The sequence below is a fragment of the Narcine bancroftii genome, chromosome 3, assembly GCF_036971445.1.
Source record: "Narcine bancroftii isolate sNarBan1 chromosome 3, sNarBan1.hap1, whole genome shotgun sequence".
Lineage (NCBI taxonomy): Eukaryota > Metazoa > Chordata > Chondrichthyes > Torpediniformes > Narcinidae > Narcine > Narcine bancroftii.
The window spans coordinates 266218572-266241220 of NC_091471.1; the positions used below are offsets into that span (position 1 = coordinate 266218572).

At 45.8% G+C, this 22649-nt stretch overlaps 1 protein-coding gene across 1 annotated transcript in view; it reads right to left on the reverse strand.

Moving 5' to 3' along the window:
- Positions 1-1288: 1288 nt before the first annotated feature.
- Positions 1289-22649, reverse strand: part of use1 (unconventional SNARE in the ER 1 homolog (S. cerevisiae)) — a 37653-nt gene continuing 16292 nt past the window's right edge. Inside the window, exons 2-8 of the mRNA XM_069928033.1 lie at positions 17505-17554; positions 15732-15810; positions 13630-13782; positions 9037-9055; positions 5529-5559; positions 4925-5084; positions 1289-2082 (exon numbers count right to left, since the gene is read on the reverse strand). Of these exons, the coding sequence (XP_069784134.1) occupies positions 1900-2082; positions 4925-5084; positions 5529-5559; positions 9037-9055; positions 13630-13782; positions 15732-15810; positions 17505-17554 (675 nt within the window). The 3' untranslated portion in view covers positions 1289-1899. The remainder of the gene's footprint in view (positions 2083-4924; positions 5085-5528; positions 5560-9036; positions 9056-13629; positions 13783-15731; positions 15811-17504; positions 17555-22649) is intronic.

Below are 22649 nucleotides of genomic sequence, written 5' to 3' on the forward strand. Positions count from 1 at the left end.
CTGGTCAGTATTGGAGGGGAGACCGCCTAGGGACACCAGGTGCTGTAGGTTTCTGTGAGGGGCACAGGACAAAGTGGTGGTTCGGTCTACGTTACGGTAAACAAAAATTAAAGAATTTCAGGTTGGGTACATTCTAAATGTAGTGTTACATGACAATAATAGAATCTTTACATCAGCACTATTGGATATGCTTTTTTTTTGTAAAGAAATTTCAAACAAGATTATAACATTCGACGAATGACACCACAGAACTATCCAAATACTATTTAAAAACTGCAAAATATTTTACCCAAGGCCTTTTAGAAATTCAGAGAACAGTTTACAGGTGCAGTATTCTAACAGTTATATAATTTCACAATTGCCAAAGCAATTGGTTCTGGCCCTCTTTTTAATGGACAATTTTCTCTCCTGAAGATGCACAACTCCAAACCCTCGTGCATTAAAGCCATAGATGCCATCATGCACTCGTGTAATTATTTAACGTGTCCAGGCAAACAAGTCACGGTGGCCAAATCCAAAACATTCCACCAAAACACAAAATAGGTAGAGTGAACTACAGGAAATATTTTCCATTATTAGCGGTAATGAAAACTAGAAGCAAAATTGCTGACAAGAAATAATTAGAAGAAAACTTAAAACATCTCGGCATAGAAAACTGAGCTTCAGGTGTTAGAAAATAGGATGCCTACTGGTCAGGGCTAAATAGCTTGTCACTCTGTTTTATGACTCAGATGCTCGACAACTTTCCAGATCATAGGATCCCAATTGGAACCCTGTTGACTTTCCTCATTCAGGGTGAGAGTGCAACGGTGCCTGGGCATGAACCTCCATGGAATCAATCTCCTGAGCATGAACCTCTATTGTGTTGGGGACTGGAAGACCCCCAACCTCCTCCTTCCCCATCCCACCCTCAAAAAAAAGTGGCTTAGTAACCCTTGGCTGCATTGAGAGACCGCTTCATATAAGGTTTTGAAATAACCCCCAGGTGACATCCCTTTACCTCTCAACATGCTCCCCATTCCTAAACATTGAGACACTACAGCAGCCAGCTGCACATCTCCCATTTATGTGGCTAGTAACCCCAGCTGCCTGGCTTCCAAACTCCTTCCCTCAGTCCACCCCCCTCCTCCCTTCATCCCACCCACCCCTCGAGAGGTGAGAATCTACTGTCGGTTTTGGCCCACTGCGTCACTCTGCCTCTCACCTTGTTCCCCAACACTTCTGTGGGCACCCAAATACCACAGCTAGAAATCATGAAAACAGACGAACTCAAAACGCATCTGACTGATCATTTGCTGCAGCCATTTCAAAAGTGTTTTAATTATTTTTAAAAATGTGTCAGCAAATACTCGAATGTGAGCAAAGTGAAAGTCATTGAGGAGGCGCAGGAGAACTTTTGTTCTTCGGCCACCTTGCAAATATGTCATAAAACACAACCCTGGAAAAACTCGGCAGGTAAAACAGTGCTCTTAATATAGCAAGATTAAAGATACATAACAACATTTTGGGCTTGACCCTTCAACAAGGTATGAGCAAAATGTAGACATCTACACGAAGGACTCAAGTGAGGTACCTACCTACATTTTGCTCATACCTCGATGACAGTCTCAAGCCAGAAACATTCCTTATCTTTGCTGTATAAAGTGCACTGCTTTACCTCCTGAGTTTCTCCAGCATTGTGTTTTTACTTCAGTTGTGTTGTCAGCTGGTTTCAATAATTCTTGGGTTAAAGTACTCTCAGAGCATGGGGCTGAAAGGTTGCAGGGAAGATCATAGCACCCTTGGTGCTTGGGTTCTGCAAAGTCACACTCGGAGGTGAGAGAGGATGAAAACAATTCTGCTCCAGCCCCGGAATTCTAGTGCACTGCGTGGTCCACGGGAAACACGGCAACACCCTGGTCACCTCAGCTTGGGAAAGATGCGAATGAACAGGATCATACTGATGAAGATGAAGCAGACCACAACCAGCATCAACCAAAGCAGCCAGTTCACCGATTTCTTCGTGTGCTGCTCCAGCCGCTCGGATTCCACTTTCAGCTTCTCAAAGTTCTGATCGGCCATCCGCAGTGAGTAAGACAGGGTCTGCACACAAACACATGCTCAACCAGTGAATTTCACTCACCAAAATCAGTTCCTCTCCCGATCCTAACCCCAGGCCAAGAGGCTCCTCTCCCTGCCTGAGAAGTGTGGTACAAATGGGGGCAGCTGTTTCACGACTATGCCGGTAGAGGCCAATTACTTTCTGCAGAGTTGGGGAATTGCAGCCAAGAGCATTTTGGTCTTATCCAAAACTCCTTGAAAAAGAATCCCGCGGGGGGGAGGGGGGGGGGAGGAGGAGCAGGCGAGCGGGGGGGGAGGAGCAGGCGAGCGGGGGGGAGGAGCAGGCGAGCGGGGGGGAGGAGCAGGCGAGCGGGGGGGAGGAGCAGGCGAGCGGGGGGGAGGAGCAGGCGAGCGGGGGGGAGGAGCAGGCGAGCGGGGGGGAGGAGCAGGCGAGCGGGGGGGAGGAGCAGGCGAGCGGGGGGGAGGAGCAGGCGAGCGGGGGGGAGGAGCAGGCGAGCCGGGGGGAGGAGCAGGCGAGCGGGGGGGAGGAGCAGGCGAGCGGGGGGGAGGAGCAGGCGAGCGGGGGGGAGGAGCAGGCGAGCGGGGGGGAGGAGCAGGCGAGCGGGGGGGAGGAGCAGGCGAGCGGGGGGGAGGAGCAGGCGAGCGGGGGGGAGGAGCAGGCGAGCGGGGGGGAGGAGCAGGCGAGCGGGGGGGAGGAGCAGGCGAGCGGGGGGGAGGAGCAGGCGAGCGGGGGGGAGGAGCAGGCGAGCGGGGGGGAGGAGCAGGCGAGCGGGGGGGAGGAGCAGGCGAGCGGGGGGGAGGAGCAGGCGAGCGGGGGGGAGGAGCAGGCGAGCGGGGGGGAGGAGCAGGCGAGCGGGGGGGAGGAGCAGGCGAGCGGGGGGGAGGAGCAGGCGAGCGGGGGGGAGGAGCAGGCGAGCGGGGGGGAGGAGCAGGCGAGCGGGGGGGAGGAGCAGGCGAGCGGGGGGGAGGAGCAGGCGAGCGGGGGGGAGGAGCAGGCGAGCGGGGGGGAGGAGCAGGCGAGCGGGGGGGAGGAGCAGGCGAGCGGGGGGGAGGAGCAGGCGAGCGGGGGGGAGGAGCAGGCGAGCGGGGGGGAGGAGCAGGCGAGCGGGGGGGAGGAGCAGGCGAGCGGGGGGGAGGAGCAGGCGAGCGGGGGGGAGGAGCAGGCGAGCGGGGGGGAGGAGCAGGCGAGCGGGGGGGAGGAGCAGGCGAGCGGGGGGGAGGAGCAGGCGAGCGGGGGGGAGGAGCAGGCGAGCGGGGGGGAGGAGCAGGCGAGCGGGGGGGAGGAGCAGGCGAGCGGGGGGGAGGAGCAGGCGAGCGGGGGGGAGGAGCAGGCGAGCGGGGGGGAGGAGCAGGCGAGCGGGGGGGAGGAGCAGGCGAGCGGGGGGGAGGAGCAGGCGAGCGGGGGGGAGGAGCAGGCGAGCGGGGGGAGGAGCAGGCGAGCGGGGGGAGGAGCAGGCGAGCGGGGGGGAGGAGCAGGCGAGCGGGGGGAGGAGCAGGCGAGCGGGGGGAGGAGCAGGCGAGCGGGGGGAGGAGCAGGCGAGCGGGGGGAGGAGCAGGCGAGCGGGGGGAGGAGCAGGCGAGCGGGGGGAGGAGCAGGCGAGCGGGGGGAGGAGCAGGCGAGCGGGGGGAGGAGCAGGCGAGCGGGGGGAGGAGCAGGCGAGCGGGGGGAGGAGCAGGCGAGCGGGGGGAGGAGCAGGCGAGCGGGGGGAGGAGCAGGCGAGCGGGGGGAGGAGCAGGCGAGCGGGGGGAGGAGCAGGCGAGCGGGGGGAGGAGCAGGCGAGCGGGGGGAGGAGCAGGCGAGCGGGGGGAGGAGCAGGCGAGCGGGGGGAGGAGCAGGCGAGCGGGGGGAGGAGCAGGCGAGCGGGGGGAGGAGCAGGCGAGCGGGGGGAGGAGCAGGCGAGCGGGGGGAGGAGCAGGCGAGCGGGGGGAGGAGCAGGCGAGCGGGGGGAGGAGCAGGCGAGCGGGGGGAGGAGCAGGCGAGCGGGGGGAGGAGCAGGCGAGCGGGGGAGGGGGGATTGCAGAAATTGCTACTGTCCCCATTAGCACTCAGAGAACCTCCATCACAAGGGAAGCTGAAGAACACACGGAAGGAAAATATAGGGCGTAGGGATGGTGGGGTCTCATGCATCTGTAGCTACAGCCCCACGGTCCGATGATCCTCTTCACTGAAATTAGTCCAGAGTTAGGAGTTGCTAGAATGTGTACAGCCTGCCTATTTCTGGATGCAGTTCAGCACAAGCTTCACTTTCTCTGCTTGACTCGATTGTGATGTTGGCCTAGTTACTTTAACAACCCCAATTCGCGTGACGTACAAACCCCTATTTTGCTCAGGGTTGTACCTCACGTGGAAGGTCCAGTTTCAGGTATGGAAGCAGAGACGAGAACTATGTGTAATGATGTCGAATATGCAGAACCTGTCAAGAAAACAGCAGAGTCACACTCAAAGCCATTGGGCCAACATCACAATGGGGTCGAGCAGATTAAAATAGAGAGTGAATCTTGTGCAGAACTGCAACCAGAAACAGGCAGGCTGCGCACTTTCCAGTTTCTTGGTTCTACTGATTGTCATTGACAAACAAGAGAATCAGACTCCTGGTGGCCCCTCTCCCCACAATCCTCTATCCTCAACAAGGTGAAACTCCAGTTCCTGTGCATTCTACCCGAATGATCCACGAGGAGTTAACACCTCACACAAACTTCTCCTAATCGTGTACTCCCATTCCTTGTTCCTTCATCCATCAAGGTTTCCTTTCGTTAGCCTATAGTCACAGGGGAAATGGACTGGGGAACACCCCCCGTCCCATCCCCCACAGCATGCTGGGCTTGTTGCTGATACTGGGGCACTCTCAGGCATGACCCCTACCTGGTTGTCCTGCTTGATGACAGTCTGTGCCGCCAGAGTGTTGTTCTTCAGGTTGCGGGCCAGGTTCAGCATCTCCTCAGCAAGGCGCTCCTGCATGTTGTGGTGATGGTGGAGGACAGCGTCCATTTCAGAGGTAGAATGTTTCTCATCCCCCATTCCACTGCAAGTAGGTGAGACAAGAATTCAAGACGAACACAAGAATGCTTCTGCATACGAACCACAGCGGACATTTGAATGGACTTTGGGATTCCCACCCTCAGGAAATCCCCAAAGTTCCATGGACTGTAAACCCACCAGCCAATGTGCACAAAATCCCAGAGGGAAAATTGTGAAAATAGACAGGTAACATTACAGGGAAACATTAAAGCCACAGACATTGGAATTGAGATCAAATTGAGATTACTGGGGGAACTCAGCAGGTCAGTGTTCATGGTTCGAAAAGATAAGTCAACACTCAAAACATTGATCATTTCTACCCATGGATGTTGTCTGACCCACTGAATGCCTCAACAGGCCTTTCTTTGGCATAGACCATCTGACAATTGGGCGGGAACATCAGATCCAAACTAACAAATAACTGCAAATCCCATACAAACAAACCAACCTTCGTCTTCTCAATTCAGTGATGTCTGAACCTAAAAATGAACAGAAACAGACTGAGTCCACCACCTTCTGATTCGTAAATTATTTTCAGTTGATTTCCATTCTTTAACATCTTCATCAAGTTTACAAAATACACTACAAATCTGATTATCCAAAATGGTTGGGACCGGGCCCAAGTCGGATAAAAAAAACAGCCCAGTAGCAATAGCAAATCTCTTGTATCAATGTTTAAACAAAACAAACAACAAGGTTTTTTAAGCATTAAAATAATGTTTAATTCTCAGCAAACAATGTTGGCTGCCGAGTCATTGAGACCTCCCAAACACCACCGCTGATCACCGACACAAACCTAACCACCACCACCAATCCATCCAACACATCTCCACTGATCCCCAGGGGAGTTTCCTGGGCCGGTGGAACACTTACTGGAGAGTCAGTGGGCCCCTATCTCCCTGCTCACCAGAGCTCCTGACTCCAGAGTCCCAATTCTGAATCCTCCCCTAGGCCTACCACACACTAAGGTAGTAGGGTAGGGGAGGGCTCAGAGTCAGTATCCGGTGTGCTGAGGAAGGTGGGAGGGAGGAGAGGGAAGGGAAGGGTAGGGAATACCACTGAGCCTGAGGACTTGCTCCTGCTGGGAGGCTGCTCTCCTTTATGATACCAGGACAAGGGATATTTCTGACCACTTGCAGCTGGGACACAGCGACGTGCAGTTTGAGAGGGTGAGTTGGAGAGAAAAATCCATAAGAGAAGGTAAAGAAGAAATGGAACAAGAGAGGAGAGGGAGTTACCTGAAATGAGGACAATCGACGTTCTAATTTCAAGTCGAGTGAATTTTTTTCCCCAGCCTAAGGTTAGTTCGGCTCCGATAAATGAAGATTATCCGGAAAAAAATTTTTTTTTTTTTTTTTTAAATGAAGATTTTGGAGAATCCAATTTTGGATAATCGGAGTTGCATTGTAACTCAAAAAAGTAGTGCAAAAATGCATTAGTAATTTTGTAGAAGATTCCCCCACACTATTAAAGATGATCAATAAATTAATCTCACATTTCTTTTCCAAGATAGGAGGCTATTTGTTCACTCTCAGGGTGATGCCCGACAATCCCATTCCCCTACTTATTTTCTTGCAATTTAAACTCTGTCACAACCCTCCCCACTCCAATTCTTACCCCCACTCACCTGCACACTCAACCTCCTTCTGGCTACGGCCCCCTTAGAACTGCTCAAAGTTTAAAGGCCCCCTTCCCTGTGAAGCAGTCAAGTTTGGTTGATTTCTTCCAGACTCCTCCCGCTACTTAAAAAAATTTTTATGATTTCAGTGCATGCCCCCCCCCACCAAATGTGCTGTAACTCTTCCCCCCTCCCTCCCATTGAGAATAGCTGCACTAGGGCAACTTAGAGGCTAATTAACCCACCAACCAGCATGACATTGGGATGCCAGAGGAAACCACAATAACCTTGGTCATGGGGAGAACAGATAAACTTCAAAGTGACCAAGATTTAATCCCAATGGGTAGCAGAGCTGTTGTTATTGCAGTGGAAACAGAAAAGGCTGATATCCTTGAGACTGAAACAACATTAATAAGGTTTCAAGTCAACTGCTTTGCATTCTAAATAAGAGGTTAGATCAATAGGCATAAAGCAGAAACAAGGAGAAGGGTGGAAAGGAACAAATAAAAAGGATGTGGTGATGGGGTGGGAGATATAACAAACAAGACTGCAGCCAACAGTTGGGGGGTGGAGGGGTGGGAGTGAGAATCAGGATACCAGGGGAGATGAAGCAGCACATGACTGTCTGAAGGGCAACTGAGAATGGATAATTACGGCCCTCCAACACACACCTTATCTGCACAAATTTATAATACAAAAGCAGAATCAGCAGATGCTGTCTGGGAATCCATGCAATCCCTTTGAACTGCAGGATGAGGAACTTCTACCTCATCCTGCAGTTCAACACCACTCAGTTCACCCCTGAAAACGCTAAGATGCACACAGCCTCTGGTAATCAACTCCAGCTGGGACTGAACTGATCTTTGAGGGGAGTTAGCAACCAGACTGACAATTATGTTTCTGGATCAATCTAATAAATTCATTCTCTGAGTCTCATGGGAATGTGCTGAACATGATCGCATGAACCAAAACTGTCCTGTGTGGCTCAAGTGAATAAAAACACAAAATGCTGGAGAAACTGAGCAGGTCAAATAGTGTCCTTTATGTAGCAAAGGCTCAGGGGAATGTAGGAATTTTTAGGATGCTGTCTTTCATGTTGAGAGTTTGAACTGCCCTTGTTCATGTTGACATACAATTAACCTCAGGGGAATTGTGGCAACTTGAACTCCACTTGTAGATGAGCCTATAACCATCCCTCACTGCCTGCAAAACTATTCATTCATTGTTGGTGGAACCTTGCTTTGCTCAGGTCAGATACACTTGACTGTGTTTGTCAAGCAATTCATTGCAACATGAAGCCCAATACCTTGCTTAGAGATGCAAGGTACCTTAATCTGTTGCAAGCTTCCACCAAAAACGAATGAATGGCCAGTTAAATCAGTCCAAGCAGGGGCACACTAAAGAAGATGCCCTCTGTGATATGCCTACTGCATTGTTAGCCGATCAGTTTAAAGTTCACTTGGCAATGACCTACTGTCTAATCAACCCATCCCATTACCATTCCGTCCAATCAATTAATCACTAGAGTTGAAGAAGAAAGGCAAATTGATAACAGCAGGGATGCTCAACTAAATATTTTCAGTTACCAACAGACCTATTGAATTAATCTCCTCTCTCGAAGGATGTTGGTGTTGCTGGAAAAGCTGCCATTTATTGCCCACCCCCAGTTACTTTTGTAACTCCAGCAGCCTTTTCAGGTTAATTGGAGACCTGAACCTCACAGTCCACACAGTTCCAGCCACCTGGGTTCGATCCCAGCCTCTGGTGCGGTCTGAATAGAATCTGCATGTTCCCGACGTGACTGTGAGGGTTTCCTCCCACTTCCCAATAAGCTGCCTTTTTTGTAGCTTATTTCTAGCATGGGAGGTGGCAGACAAGTCAAGAGGCATGTTGAAGGGCATGTAATAAAACAGATCAGGGAAATTGCAGCAGGAGCTGGCATTATCTCGACAGGACAACTGCCCCTCTCTGTAGTAAGGAAGTATGAAAAATAAAACAAAGATTATGGCATCAGGAAAGAAAACCTCCCCTGCTTTGGCCAACAACCACTGCGTTTTAAAAATATCCATCGTCAACCTGTCCCATTATCAGATTCTCAAAATATATTAACCAAGGCTCACCAAAATGGAAACTTTGATGGTGCAAGTTCTTCAGAATAATTAGCCCCAAACCTCTCTCTGATTCCATTTCATTATCCCCAACAGTGACTCAAACTGTCGTGAAACCTGCATTATTTATTTCTCATTTAAAAGCTAAAACTCCTACAAAGTCCCCTTGCCAATGTGACAGCAAGACCTTGAAGTCAGAGCAGAAGGTCATGCGACAATTGTTCACTCACCGTCAGCAGAGAGCGATGGCTGAAAAGCAACAAAGAAAAAGAATTACAACTAAGCAAACCCACTTGTTTTTTTTAAAAAAAACAAAATAAATTCTGCAACAGTCAGAAGTAGGAAAAATCTTCAGAAATCAAACCACTCGAATGTCTCTACTTTTTTGGAAGACTAGGGAAGCTCAGCATGTCCCTCAGCACCATTACAAGTGGACATTCGCTCGGTGCATCGCGGAGCTGCTCTGCTCAAGACCAGAAGAAGCCACAGAAGGTAGAGAATGCAGCTCGGCACATCACGCAAACCTCTCCACCACACATGATTCCATATACACCTCTCATTACCCATGAAAGGGAGCCAACATTCTCAAAGAACTATCACATCCCAGACATGCACCCTCTCGCCATCGGGGAGAAGGTCCTAGAGTGTAGCAGCACACACCGAGACAATTTATTCCCTGCAGCCATCAGTATCCAGAAACAGTGCTATCATGTTACCCTTTCTTGATGCTAAATGATCTTCCTTTACATTGCAACTCTGTAAAGTTATGCTCTATATATGGCTGTATGAATAACAGATAAATTGTTAGGCTGCTTGCAGAAGAACCCTCTCATGGAACAAGGTATTTTGTGACAAATAAAACTTAGTAGGGGAAAAGGGTTGGTCAATCATCTCATGACGTGCAGGACCTTCAAAATGGCTGCATCAGGCACTACCCAATGAAGGAACAAAAGGGGAATTGGGCAGCAAGCAATGGTCAGTGGACCAATGTATCGTCACCTGAAATAACATCCATCCTTAGGTCTCTATGCACCAGAAGGGTGATTGAGCTTGGTTCACCTGCTCCTGAACAATAGTGGTTGGGGGGGAGGGGGGGGCATCCCTGTACATGGAGCGGCCTTGCAAAACTGTGCAGAATACATTTCAGGAAAATCAAATCCATTTGTTGATGGGAAACCTTATTTACAAACCAGAAGGATCGAAGGGTTCCAAAAGGATTCAAACACCTCCACTAATTCACAATTCCTGGTAAATGGTTGGAATAACAAAGTGTTGCACACAGTGAACAGATTCAGCTGTAATGAAAACAATCAGTGCTAGGGGACTCAACGGTTAGCGCTGCACACAGTGGTGGTGACCCAAGTTCAAATCCGACTCTGTCTGGAAGGAGTTAGTACCTTCTCTCCGGGTTTCCTCCGGGAGCTCCTGTTTCCTCCCACCCTCCAAAACAGGGGTTGTAGGTTAATTGGGGTGTACTTGGGCAGAATGAGTTTAAAGAGCTGGAAATGGCTTCAACTGCATTGCAAATAATTTAAAAAAAAAAAAATCCTTTTCACAATTTTGAAATACTCAGCAGATCAAGCTGCATTGGTGGAAGGAGAAACAAAGTTGACATTTTGCACCAAAGACCATTAATCAGATCCAAACAAAAGTGGATTTAAACTGCAGGCAAATCGGGGGAGAGAAGACAAAAGAGCCAAGTGCTAATTGAACTCTATGGCTGGTTATTAAGGGGACAGTCAGACACTAACAGGGATTAAAAACAAAAAGGATAAGCAAGCTGTGAAATGCAGGCCAGAGCTGATACTGGGGTCTGAAACAAAATGGAGAACATTAGAAGTGCACTTTTGTTCAGTCTGCAGAGACAAACTGATCTTCCTATTGCCCTTCACTTTTAGTTTTCCAGCCCACAACCACTCTGACCTATCTGCATGTGACCTCCGCAACGTTAGCCCGAGGAACAGTGTCTCATCCTCTGTGGGGAACATTATAATCGGGATTCAAAAATCAAGTTCAACAATTTCAGAAAACGTGTTTTCTACCAGATTTGGCCCATACCATTGTAAAATTATCCATCTGTAATAATTCCCTGGTCTTAACCTTTCCAGACATTGTTTGATTCTCTGAGCATTTCCAGCATTCTCTTCCCCATCTTTCTGCCCTTGTTTTCATTAATCTATTAGTCAGAGGGTTCAGTAAACTGCAGAACCACTGCAACCCAGATGATTCCTTTTGATCCTTCTCTCTTTTTGCAATTACACTAAATTTGTTTTCTCATGTTCCCAGTTCTCAACCGTCTCAGAGTTGAAGCATTAACCACTTCTCTTTCCACAGATGCTGTCAGAGCTGCTCAGTGGTTGCAGGATTTCCTGTTTTCTTTCCTATTACCAGCATCTGCAAGTCTTCAATTTCCTGCATGTGCAAAGTTTTGGAACAGGCACAGGCCATTCAGCCCTTCAAACCTGTGCCTGTATCATAGCTCCATTCATTCACCATCGCTTCAACAGACATTTGAGTTCTTGTGAGCAGTGATTCACATGTAAACATCAGTTGGCATCCAACCTGAAAGGAGACCCATTAAAAAGAATTGGTCAATAGTCACCAACTCTCCAGACACGTCATGGTGTGCCCAGGAACAAGAGTCAATCTTCTGTTGCTTCAAAGGTCATTAAATAAAACTGTGCCTTTGTTTTTGCTGTACTCTTTTATTGGGTGAGGTGATAGGTTCAACAGCATCTCCCAGGGACCTACCATTCACTATGTACATCCTGATGCAGTTGTAGTCTCCTCTGCATCAGAGAGAACCAGAGGTAGACTGGGAAATCGCTTCATTGAGCACCTTGGCTCCGTCTGCAGCAATAGAGGGGATCTCCAAGTGGCCACCCATTTCAATTCCCTTGCTGATATATCTGTCCGTGATCTCATGCACTGCAGACTGAGAAACACCTCATCTTCTGCCTGGGCACCATCCAACCAGATGGCACAAACATCGACTTCTCCAGTTTCGGTTAAGGCATCACCTCTTCCCCCCCCCTCCCCACCCCCAATCTTCATCCCCTGTCTCCTTTCCTCCAGTTCTCTCTTTTCCCTCTGCCCTTCACAGAGCCAAAATTAATTTTCACCTTTCCTCTTATTATATCCAATTAACATCTTTGTTTGTTGGTCTGGACTTCTCCCGCTCCCATTCTTCCCCCTTCTTCTCCCAGTCTTTATTCAGACACCTCCCTGCTATTTGCTTACACCTTGAAGAAGGGCCCAGGCCCGAAATGTCAGTATACCTCTTAACTCCTATGGACGCCACGAGACGGACTGAGTTCCTCTAATATTTCTGAGTGTTTTTACTATGTATGATCTACCTGGTTTACCTTCTCAAAATGCATCACATTGCAAATGTCCAAGTTAAATTCCATCTCCCATTTCCTTGGCCATTTTCCCAGTTGATCTGTGTCCTCTTGTAAACTTCAACAACCTGCTTCACTGTACCACCAATCAAGATCATTATCATCAGCTTGTACATACACAAACTGACCATATTTTTCCACACATACATACTACATACATGTAGCACACAATAATCACATATATACATAAAGACAACAATTAAATAAACACATATATAAAGATTTTGGAATGATTTTACTCGGTTACAGGATACTGTTCATCAGTCTCATGGCATACAGGAAAAGGTTCATATTTATTATCATCCTGATGTACAAGGGCAACCCAACAATACAGTGTTCTCCAGCCCTTGGTCCAAAACACACAGACTCAACACACATACGAACAATACATACGCAGGACAAATACAGTAAAATCCCGGTTATCCGGAATTCAAGCAACTGGCAGTCTCAAGCAGGTGGCAAAAAAGTGTAAAAAAATACACAAGTTTAAAATTGCCCCCCCACCCCACCCCCACTTTGGTTAGTTTTCCATTCACACAACGTGCAACTGGCAACTACACTTATCTGCCATCTACCAATCCCCATAGGTGCTGGATACCGGGGGTTTTACTGTACACATTTACAATAAATAAATAAGTATTGATTAGTAAATGTGAGAGACTCGGAGGGTCAGTGTGAGCAGTTCCTTTGGTCGTTCAGCATTCTCGCTGCCCGTGGGAAAAAGCTGCTCCTTAGCCTGGTGGTGCTGGCACTGAAAGCTGCCGTGTGTGGGTTGGAAGGGCTCCTCAATGATTTTGTTATTTCCCAGCCTGGTTGACCTGATTTTGTTGCTCCTGTGGCCTCCTCTTGATGGGATTGGATCAAAGATACTGGATGGAAAAGGTCTCCTACAATCCTTTGTACTGGTCACTTTGAGTTCAGGGACACATTTTGCTTCCAGATCGGGGAGGATAGCCGTGGTGGGGTGTTCCTGGCACCTGCGAGCATATGCATGGCGGAGTGGGAGGAGATGGTCTTTCGGGGTGCCGTGGATTACCCATGAAATATTTTTGGAGAGCACTTACAATTGTTACTATGAAGTGCTAATGTGGGCTCGCTTTTAACATTTAAGAAAAATTTGGACTGGTACTTGGTGGGTGGAGGGTCATGGACTGGGTCCAGGTCAGTGAGATGAGGCAGAATAACAGTTTGGTCCAGACTAGAAGGGCCGATGAGCTTGTTTTCTGGGCCGCAATTTTCGATATTTTCTTGAGCCCAACCTAAACGACTCTTCCAATAAATGTAATTTGGTGTCAACTGGAGGAGTGCACACATGCGCACACACCTATAGAGGACAACAACAGAGGTTTCAGTGCTAATCCTCCACCACCACCCACTGCACGCTGTAGGATTACAGAAACCCTTGAAAACAGGAGCACTCACCCCACCAAGGAGCTCACTCCTCATCTCTCCCGTGTATCTGGCTTTTGCCTGCAGGTGGACAGTTTTGGTGGCAGATACCCGTTCCTTACCAGTCGTTGAAGTCCACCCAGGAGCTAAAAACTGATTGGCCAGGGCCTTTTCAGCAGGGTGAGGCTGGAAACCAAAAGGAGAATGATTAGTTGTTAGAATCTAACGCTGACGAATCACTAGAGATGGAAGTGTTCATAAGGGTGTCTCTTTATGCCGATAACCTTTTGCTGTATGTAATCGAATCCTGACAGATCAATTCCATCTATTTTATCATTTATCAATCTTCAGGTTATACATTAAATTTACAGAAAAGCTAGACGTTCGTTTTGAACTCTTCAGATTCCACTATTCCTTTTAAAAGAGTTAAAAATCAATTTAACTATCAAGGTATCACCATTTTACTATTCATTTTTTTTAAATTTTATTTTATTTATTTTTTTAAACAATGGCCAAACTATTCATTTGTTTAAAGAAAACTTTCTTACCTTAATGAATAATGTGAAAAAGTCCTTGACACAGTGGTCCCCTCTTTAGAGGACATTAATTGGATGTGTCAACATTATAAAGATGAATATCCTACCTAAATGTTTATATATTTTTCAAGCTGTACCTGTTTTTGTTACCAAAACCTATTTTAATTCACTGGACTCTCTCATCTCTCTCTTTTTTTTATATAATCTGGAAAAAATGCCCCTGTCTTAAAAAAGTTTTACTTCAAAATATTAAAAAGAATGCATTACCCAACTTTAGGTTTTATTACTGGGCAGCCAATATTAGATAGGTCACTTTTTTGGATTCACCATCAGGAACATTTAGGTGCTCCAAGATGGATTAATCTAGAAATGAAATCTACTAAAAAGTATTCTCTCCTTTCGAGACTTGGAGCACCTTTACCTTTTACGGCATCCAAATTAATTGATAATTTTGTTGTCAGATGTACATTGAGAATTTGTTTTAGATTCTTATTAATTAGTCCTATTTTAAAGAATTTCTTCTTTTTACCCTTTGGTCAAATTTAGGTATCCAATCCTTTTTAGATTTCTTTATTGATGAAAATCATGCATCTTTTGAACAATTATCCACAAAATTTATAATACCTAAAGCATCACTTTTTTTTTCAATTATTTACAGGTTTGGAGCTTCTTGAATTCTTTAATTTTGAGGCTCCCTCAAGATCTGGAACATAAATACGATATGGGAGATAAATAATTTTAAACCTGATGACAAACAGACGTCATCAGTGCTTTATGAACTACTTTCGAGATCTAGGGATAGGTCCCTGGGCAGAATTTTTAAAAAACTATGGGAACAAGATTTTCAACAGCTATTTTCTGAAACTACATGGGATTCTATTCTGAAGTGAGTGCATTCATCCTCTCTTTGTGCTCGACACTCATTATTACAATTCAAGGTCGTACACCAAGCCCACTTTTCCAAGGTCCAATTGGCTAAATTCTATTCTAATCTCTCTTTTCTAAAAGAGACAAATGTATATCTGAAGAAGGTTCACTGTATCATGTGTTCTGGTTATGTCCTTCTCTTTCCAATTTTTGAAAAGGGGAATTTTGTACTTTGTCTTTAGACAGCTTCACAATCCCTTGTCATTGCCCTTATCGCTAGAAGGGCCATTTTAAAGAGATGGAAAGATGCTGTCCCTCCCACTCACACTCAATGGGCATCCGATATGATGGCATGTCTGACTTAGGAAAAAAATTTAGATGTTCCATGACTGAAATGAATTTCAACTCTGTTTCCTTATGGGGTTCTTTTCTTAATTAAGCTGTGAAAACAACTTGGCTCAGTTCAAAAACCTGCATCCTCTACCACCTGTCAAGGTTGCTTCTTGCAATCTCTCTTGCTTGATTAACAGTTAGGTCTAACTTTCAGACCATTAAATAGCAGCCTGTGACAGAAAGACTTATTGCGTTACACAAGAAGTTTGTGCCGTTCTCTCAAGCTGTGATCACCGAGCCACGCTGAGTTAACAGAATAATCGGAATTTTTTTTTTTTTTTTTGCAGGCCATGGGAGAATAATTTAAAACTATATAAAAAGCCAACAAATTATCCATACCAGTTTCTCTGCCTCCAAAAGGCCTTTCAGAAACTCCACTTTGCGACTGTATTCATTCATAACTTCGGGAACAGGTTTACTGCCGGCGACAAAGAAACATCATCAGTCTCAGAGGCGACAGGTTCCACTTACACAAGTGAAATGTGCTGCTTCACAAAGGCGCTAGCAAGAAAAATCTGGCGAGGACCTCAATATTAGGGCAGGTAACAAAAATCTTGGTCAAAGAGGCAAATAAAATGTCTCAGTGAAGGAGATGGAAATACAGAGAGGAGGGAATGAAACCTCAGGGTTACAGCAGCTAAAGGCGCAGCCTTCAAGAGTCGATAAACAATAAAACAGACTTGAAAGAACACATACATTGCAAATTGTTGAGGTTAGGAGTCAGGCAACCAAGAAGAGATTAGAAAATAAGTAAAAGTAAAAAAAAAAAAATCACTGTTGGAGGGATGAGCAGCATTGGTGGGAGAAAAAGAATTGTCGACATTTTGCATCGGATTCCTCCCTCAAGATTGTTCAGGGGAGATAACTGGTAATAGGGGATTGGAAAAGTTGAATAGGGGATTGGAAAAACAGGAAGGGATGAAGGATGACGTACAGACTGGGAGGTGGAGGATTTGATTGAATGGTCCTAAAGGAAGAGAGAAACAAGAAATTAAGTGGGGGGGAAGGGGGTCAAGGGAAGGAAGAGGAGTTTTGTGCATGGTGGAATTGGAGATGGCTGGATGGGGAAGGGGGGGGGCAAGGGTGCCATGGAGACAAAGGCAACAAGTGCAGGAACCTAAAGTAAAGATGACAATGGTGATATAGTGGAAGTTAACTATTTATAATTTTTTTCTGGTTATTATTATTTTTTTTAATTTAGACATACAGCATGGCAACAGGCCTTTTGATCCATGAGCCCATTCCCTCAAATACATCAATTGACCTACAACCCCTGTGCATTTTGAAAGGTGGTATGAAACTGGATCATCCTGGAGGAAACCCATGCAGACACAGGGAGAAAGTACAAACCCCTTACAAACAATGCGGGCTTCAAGCTTGCACTAGAATAGCTTTGCACTAACCATGGTGCCCTTAGATGTACAGCATGGAAACAGGTCCTGCCGGCCCTCGTCCATGTCCCCCAAAATCTGGGAGAGGTGAAAGACAAATGGGACGAGATGAGGAGTGGGGGAAGGCAGCAGAAAATGACATGGATGGAAGAGGATAGAACCAGAGGGGAGGGGCATGAGAATGGGCAGCAGGGTTGGATGAGGGTGTGTGCGAAGGATACAAAAAAATGGAGAGAGGGGAAATAGGGGAGAGCAGAAATAACATGGAAGAAGAGAGAGGGGATTCATCATACTGACTGTAGACTGCCCAGGTAGAGTAGGTGTTGTTCCTTTAATTTGCATTGGGCCTCACTCTGGCAGTGAAGGCAGCCCTGGACAGATAGGTTGGAGTGAGAATGGGAAAGGAAGTTGAAATGGCATCAAACCAGGGATGACCATTCTGCACAGAGCATACATGCTCTGCAAAACGTTACCCAAGTTTGCACCTGGTCTCGCCAATGTAGAGAAGGCCACATAGGGAGCACCGAATGCTGTAGATGAGGTTAGAGGAGGAGACAGTCTGCAGTCTCTTGTGCGTCACCTGTAAAATCAAGGTCTTCTGCAAACAAGAGCCAATGTCAGCTAACACGAGCACTTTAATCAGGTTCTCATCCCAACAAGGACACGAAAAGTCAAGTTATTTCTGGATCAAGAAAGGCTAGAAATGAAACAGACCTCTTACCTTATGTGCTTCTTTAATTCGGTCAACATTTCTTGGAGAGCATCGACATACTAGAGGAAATTACAAAGAGCAGCCATTAGCAACATTCAACTTTATTAACAAGTATCATTTCAAGTACTTTCCTGAAAAGATTTGACTCCTCTTAAACTAAATATAGCTCAGCATTCACAAAGAGGACTAGCTCCAAATAATTGATGCATAAAAATATCCTGGCATCTGTGAAGAGGATGTTAATGCTGACTGATTTAAACAGCATTATACAATTTTCAGGGAGCCCCAAAGTATTTCACAATCTTTGAAGATGAAATCCTGTCAAACTACAGTAATTTGACCATAGAAAACATTAGAACATAAGAACTATGAGAAGGAGTTGGTCATCTGGACTGTTGAGCCTGCTCCACCATTCAATAAGGTCATGGTCGATCAGAAAATGAACTCGGCTCCACCAACCTGCCTTTTCCTCAGAACCCTCAATTCCCCATGATGCAAACATCAATCTTACAGTGTCTTAAATATATTTAATGAGGTAGCCTCTACTGCATTCCTGGGCAGAGAATTCCAGATTCACTACTCTCTGGGAAAAGCAGTTCCTCCTAATCTACCACCCTGAACCTTGAGATTATGTCCCCTAGTTCTTGTCTCACCTTTGGTAGAGACAACTTTCCTGCCTCTATGTTATCTATCCCTTTCATAATTTATGTATTTTATGATCCCATCATTCTCTGAATTCCAGTGATTCTTGTTCCAGTCAATTCAATCTCTGCGCATAACCTAAGCCCCCTCAGGTCTGGAATTAACCTGGTGAACCTACTCTACAATGCCTTCAGAGCCAGGTATCTCTTCTTAAGGAGAATGGATCTGCACACATTACTCCAGGTGCAGCCTCACCAGTATCCTGGACAGTTGCAGCAGAACCTCCCTACTCTTGTGCAATCCCTCAAATAGTGAAGGCCAACATTCCATTTGCCTGCTTGATTACCTATTGCATCTGCAAACCAACCTTTAGCAATTCAAGCACAAGCACTCTCGAGGCTCCTCTCATCTTTCACCATTCAAATTGTAAGTGGATCTTCTATTTTTCCTTCCCACAGAGAGCAAAGAAGATGAACATCCTCTTACTGATGATGGATGAAGGATGAGAATTGATCAGGATGTCAAAAGACATAGTTCCATCTCGCGATCTATCATTCAATCTAAAAGATTGCAGCACTCCTTCAGTTCCAGATTTAACCATCAGATCTTCCTGCATACAAAAGGCTTGAACTTGAACTACAACCCTTTTATTAAGACACATCAGCTCCATTTATCAGGGTTATTATTAAGAAGCTGTTCATTTATCTAGTCTGGGTGAAATACCAATTGTTCCCATCCTTCAACAGCACAACATGCAACCCATGTAACAGATCTTCGAGAGAAGCATAAGGGAAGGAATCGAGAATTAATGTGATCACAATATGTTATAAACACCACTCTATTCTAGCATCCTGGTGAGCACTGGCCACAGAGTCATACAGTATGAAAACAGGCACTGTCCATTGAGCTTGCAGTGACCACTGAGTATCCAATTGCAACAATCCTATAATAGATCCCACTTTATTCACCCCACATCCCCATCAACTCCACCTTGGATTCCACTGTTTGCTTGCAGCCTCGAGGCAACTTATAGTTGCCAATTAACCTACCAACCTACACATTTGTAGAACATGGGAGGAAACCAATATTGGAGATTGTGCAAACTCCACATAGGCAGCACAAGATGTCAGCATTGAATCTGGGCTGCTGGAGCTCAGAAGTAGCAACTCTACTCTACTGTGCCACACAATTATTGTTCAGAACCACTAAGAGTTAATCCCAGCAAGCATAAATGAAAGTAAAGTAATGCACTGTATATTTAAATTGCACTTATAATTAATTATACTTTTTTTGTAAAAAAAAAAATCACAAGAAGCATTCCAATAAGCAAAATCTAATCAAAAATTACTGTCAAGCCTTACTCTGTGACACTCTGGCAGATGTTTTAAAAAATAGATGTTACAATGTTAAAGAAAAATAAAGAGATGGAAAAGCTGGAGAAATTTAGAGGGGAATTCCAGAACCTGGTGACATGGCCACCAACTAGAACAAAGATTGAGACATTCATCCACGTTAAAGGAATAGAATGTTTTAGAGAAAGACAATCTGTCTCACACACTTATGCAATAACATTAGCTCTTCATTTATAAAACAAATTTTAGAAAATTAACCACAATCTCTAGCCCACTATCCCACTCATCCACCTGCCAGGCTTGGATTTTCTAGGAGAAAGGAACCTCAGACACACTTTCCTTGGAGACAAATGGTGATTCAGAGCTTGCAATTACATAGTTTAAGTTTATCATCCAATTGTACATTTACAACGCAACAAAACAGCATTCTCCAGTCCTCGGATCAAAATCATGCAAGCAGATATAATGCACATACATGACAATGCACAAATGATACATATGCAGTATGTATATACGTACACAAAACTAAATAAATATTGTGAAAATTGACATGAAAAATCTCAATTTATTTCTAACAATGGTTTCAACATCTCTAAGCCTCTGTTGTCTGGCCACAAAGACATGGTTTTGGGTTTTTTTTGGAAGGAATCATATTGAACTTCTGCCGGAGCACTGGCAACATCTTAAAGTGAAACAAGAGAGTCTGCAGTCGCTGAAATTGTAGTAAAAACACACAGAAAGGCTGGAGGAACTTCGCTGGTCTCGCACATGTTACCGACGGTTCGGACCTGAGCCTTTCTTCAGGATGCAAGCAAAAATTAGGCAGTCGTCTGAATTAAAATTAAAAAACGGGGAAAGAATAGCGGGGTGGCGGGGCGTGCAGATCAAGTCCAGGCCAACAGACAAAAGGTGTTAATTGGATAAGAGGAAAGGTTGTGAGAGATGGGAAAATTGATCTAAAATTATGAACATGGAAGAAACTAAAATTCATCAGTTAATGGCTGTAACCAGTACAAACAGGATGAGCTTGGGGATTAGGATGCAGGAAAGCAGAGTCAGCACGATTAACATAAGAATCTTCTTTGTGACAAGAGCCACCATAAGACTAAGAAAAGGAATGGTAAGGTACAATAGAATGTAGGAAGTTGAGGTAGTCTGGATCAGATAAAGGTCTCCTAGCCCTAGATAGAAGTACCAAGTCCTACATATTTAATTAGCTAACCTTACACAGATTTATACATATTAAATTAGCCAACCCTAGACAGGATGAGCCAACTCTGCATACCAAGAGACTATAGCCCCGAGAATCAGGAAGGTGTGAATAAGGACAATGACATGATGGGACACCCACAGGATACCTCCTGGTCCTCCAAGTGTACTGAAACTGCACGTAGGCAGGAAGGATTGCCTATGCCAAACCCATCCAGGGGGCAGAAGAATGTAAGGGGGAGGGCACTTTGATACTGAAATTGACTGTATAAAAGTTGGGTGAGCCCCAGTATGTGTGTGTATTCCCAGGGTAAGGGGAAGCACCCAACTTTGCATTGTTGTAAAATAAATGTTCTTTGTTCTCAATTTTTGTCTCGAGCAATTTCTTTAAAGGTACTTCTGTTTCTAACAAATGGGGGATCGTCCGGGATCACACTCCCTCCACTGACAGAGTACCCCGACGACGAGAGTAGGTGCACCCCAGCTGATTCAGCTGGACTCACGGATAACGGGTGGCTGGTCAGTAGAAGAAGCATGTGATATCCGAGAAGAGGCATTGAGAACAAATGACGGGAGGAAGCGCGCTAGAGCATTGCTACTGGAACTCGGTAAGAGGAATTTTACTTGCCTATCAGTATGGGAATTATGAGTAGCAAGGAAGAGAGTCCTGGTTCAGGATGTGAACACCAGATAGCTACGTACAGCCCGCTTGGGTTGATGTTATCTGAGTGGGGCACGGGAAGGACCCGTGGGAAAGACAAACTGACAATGGTCAGGTATTGTTGTATTGAATGGGTTAAAAGCCCGGTTAAAGGGAGCTCCGTGTACTGGCCAAATTTCGGATCCGAGGATGAATGGATGTGTCAAGCTTTGAACATCTGGCTCAATCAAAACCAGAGAGAGACAATGTTGAGAGCAGGGAATATGCAGCCTGCTGGCTCAAGGGACCCATTAAACAACTGGTTTTGAGTGAGAAAGAACTCAGGGATAAGAGAGAGGAGGAACCTTTTGTCCCTGAATCACAGGGGTGGGATGTGCTACATTCCCTCCCTCCACCTTATGTTCCTATGCCGGCTCCTATCTTTCCTTCCCCTCCTATGACCTTCTGCACCTTCCCCTCCTCCCCCACAGCTAGAGAAAAGAGAAGAGAATAGGAGTGGTATGATAACTCGCTCACAAAGTGCTCGATTACCATCTCCGTTGACAGGAGAGAGAGATTGTTGTAATTTAGAACAGAGTGAGAACCTACTGGAAGAAAGGGCAGGTAAATGTGCCCTTGACCAGTACGGAGGTACGTAACCTACTGGAAGAAAGGGCAGGGTCAGAAATAATAAGCTAGAAGTTAGCTGGATGAGAGCCCTGCAGGAGGTTCCCGTGGGAGGGGGACTCGGTTTTGTAAATGTGACTGAAGTGCGTAACTTTAAGAAAGAACTGACCTCCCTGATAGAAGATCCCCAGGGATGTGCCGAACAGTTAGACCAATTTTTGGGACCAAATATATATACAATGTGGGGGTCTCGACATGGAATCCCCAGCAGGGGAACAATTGGTACTAACAGGTTTTGTTACCAACTCAGCCCCAGACATTAGAAGAAAATTACAAAAGACAGAAAATTGGCATGAGCAGGGAATAACCCAGCTTCTACAGATCACACAAAAAAGCATTTGTCCAGACATCTGAGGATAAGCAGAAAGCAAAGGCTAACATTTTGATGCAAGCAGTTAAAGGAATAGTAGATGAGTAACATGAAAAAGGCAGGGACTGTGTGCCAGCTCCTGGACGTTGGGAGAAGCGTCGGGAGTGGGAGAGTAGAGACCAGAGATAATTTCATAAATCACGACTTACCACTTCAGTCACTGACCAATATTGATTAAAATTCATGCTAAAAATTAAATGTCATAAATGATCGTTTTTCAATATTGTAGAATTAGCGAATTTAACTACCAGTTA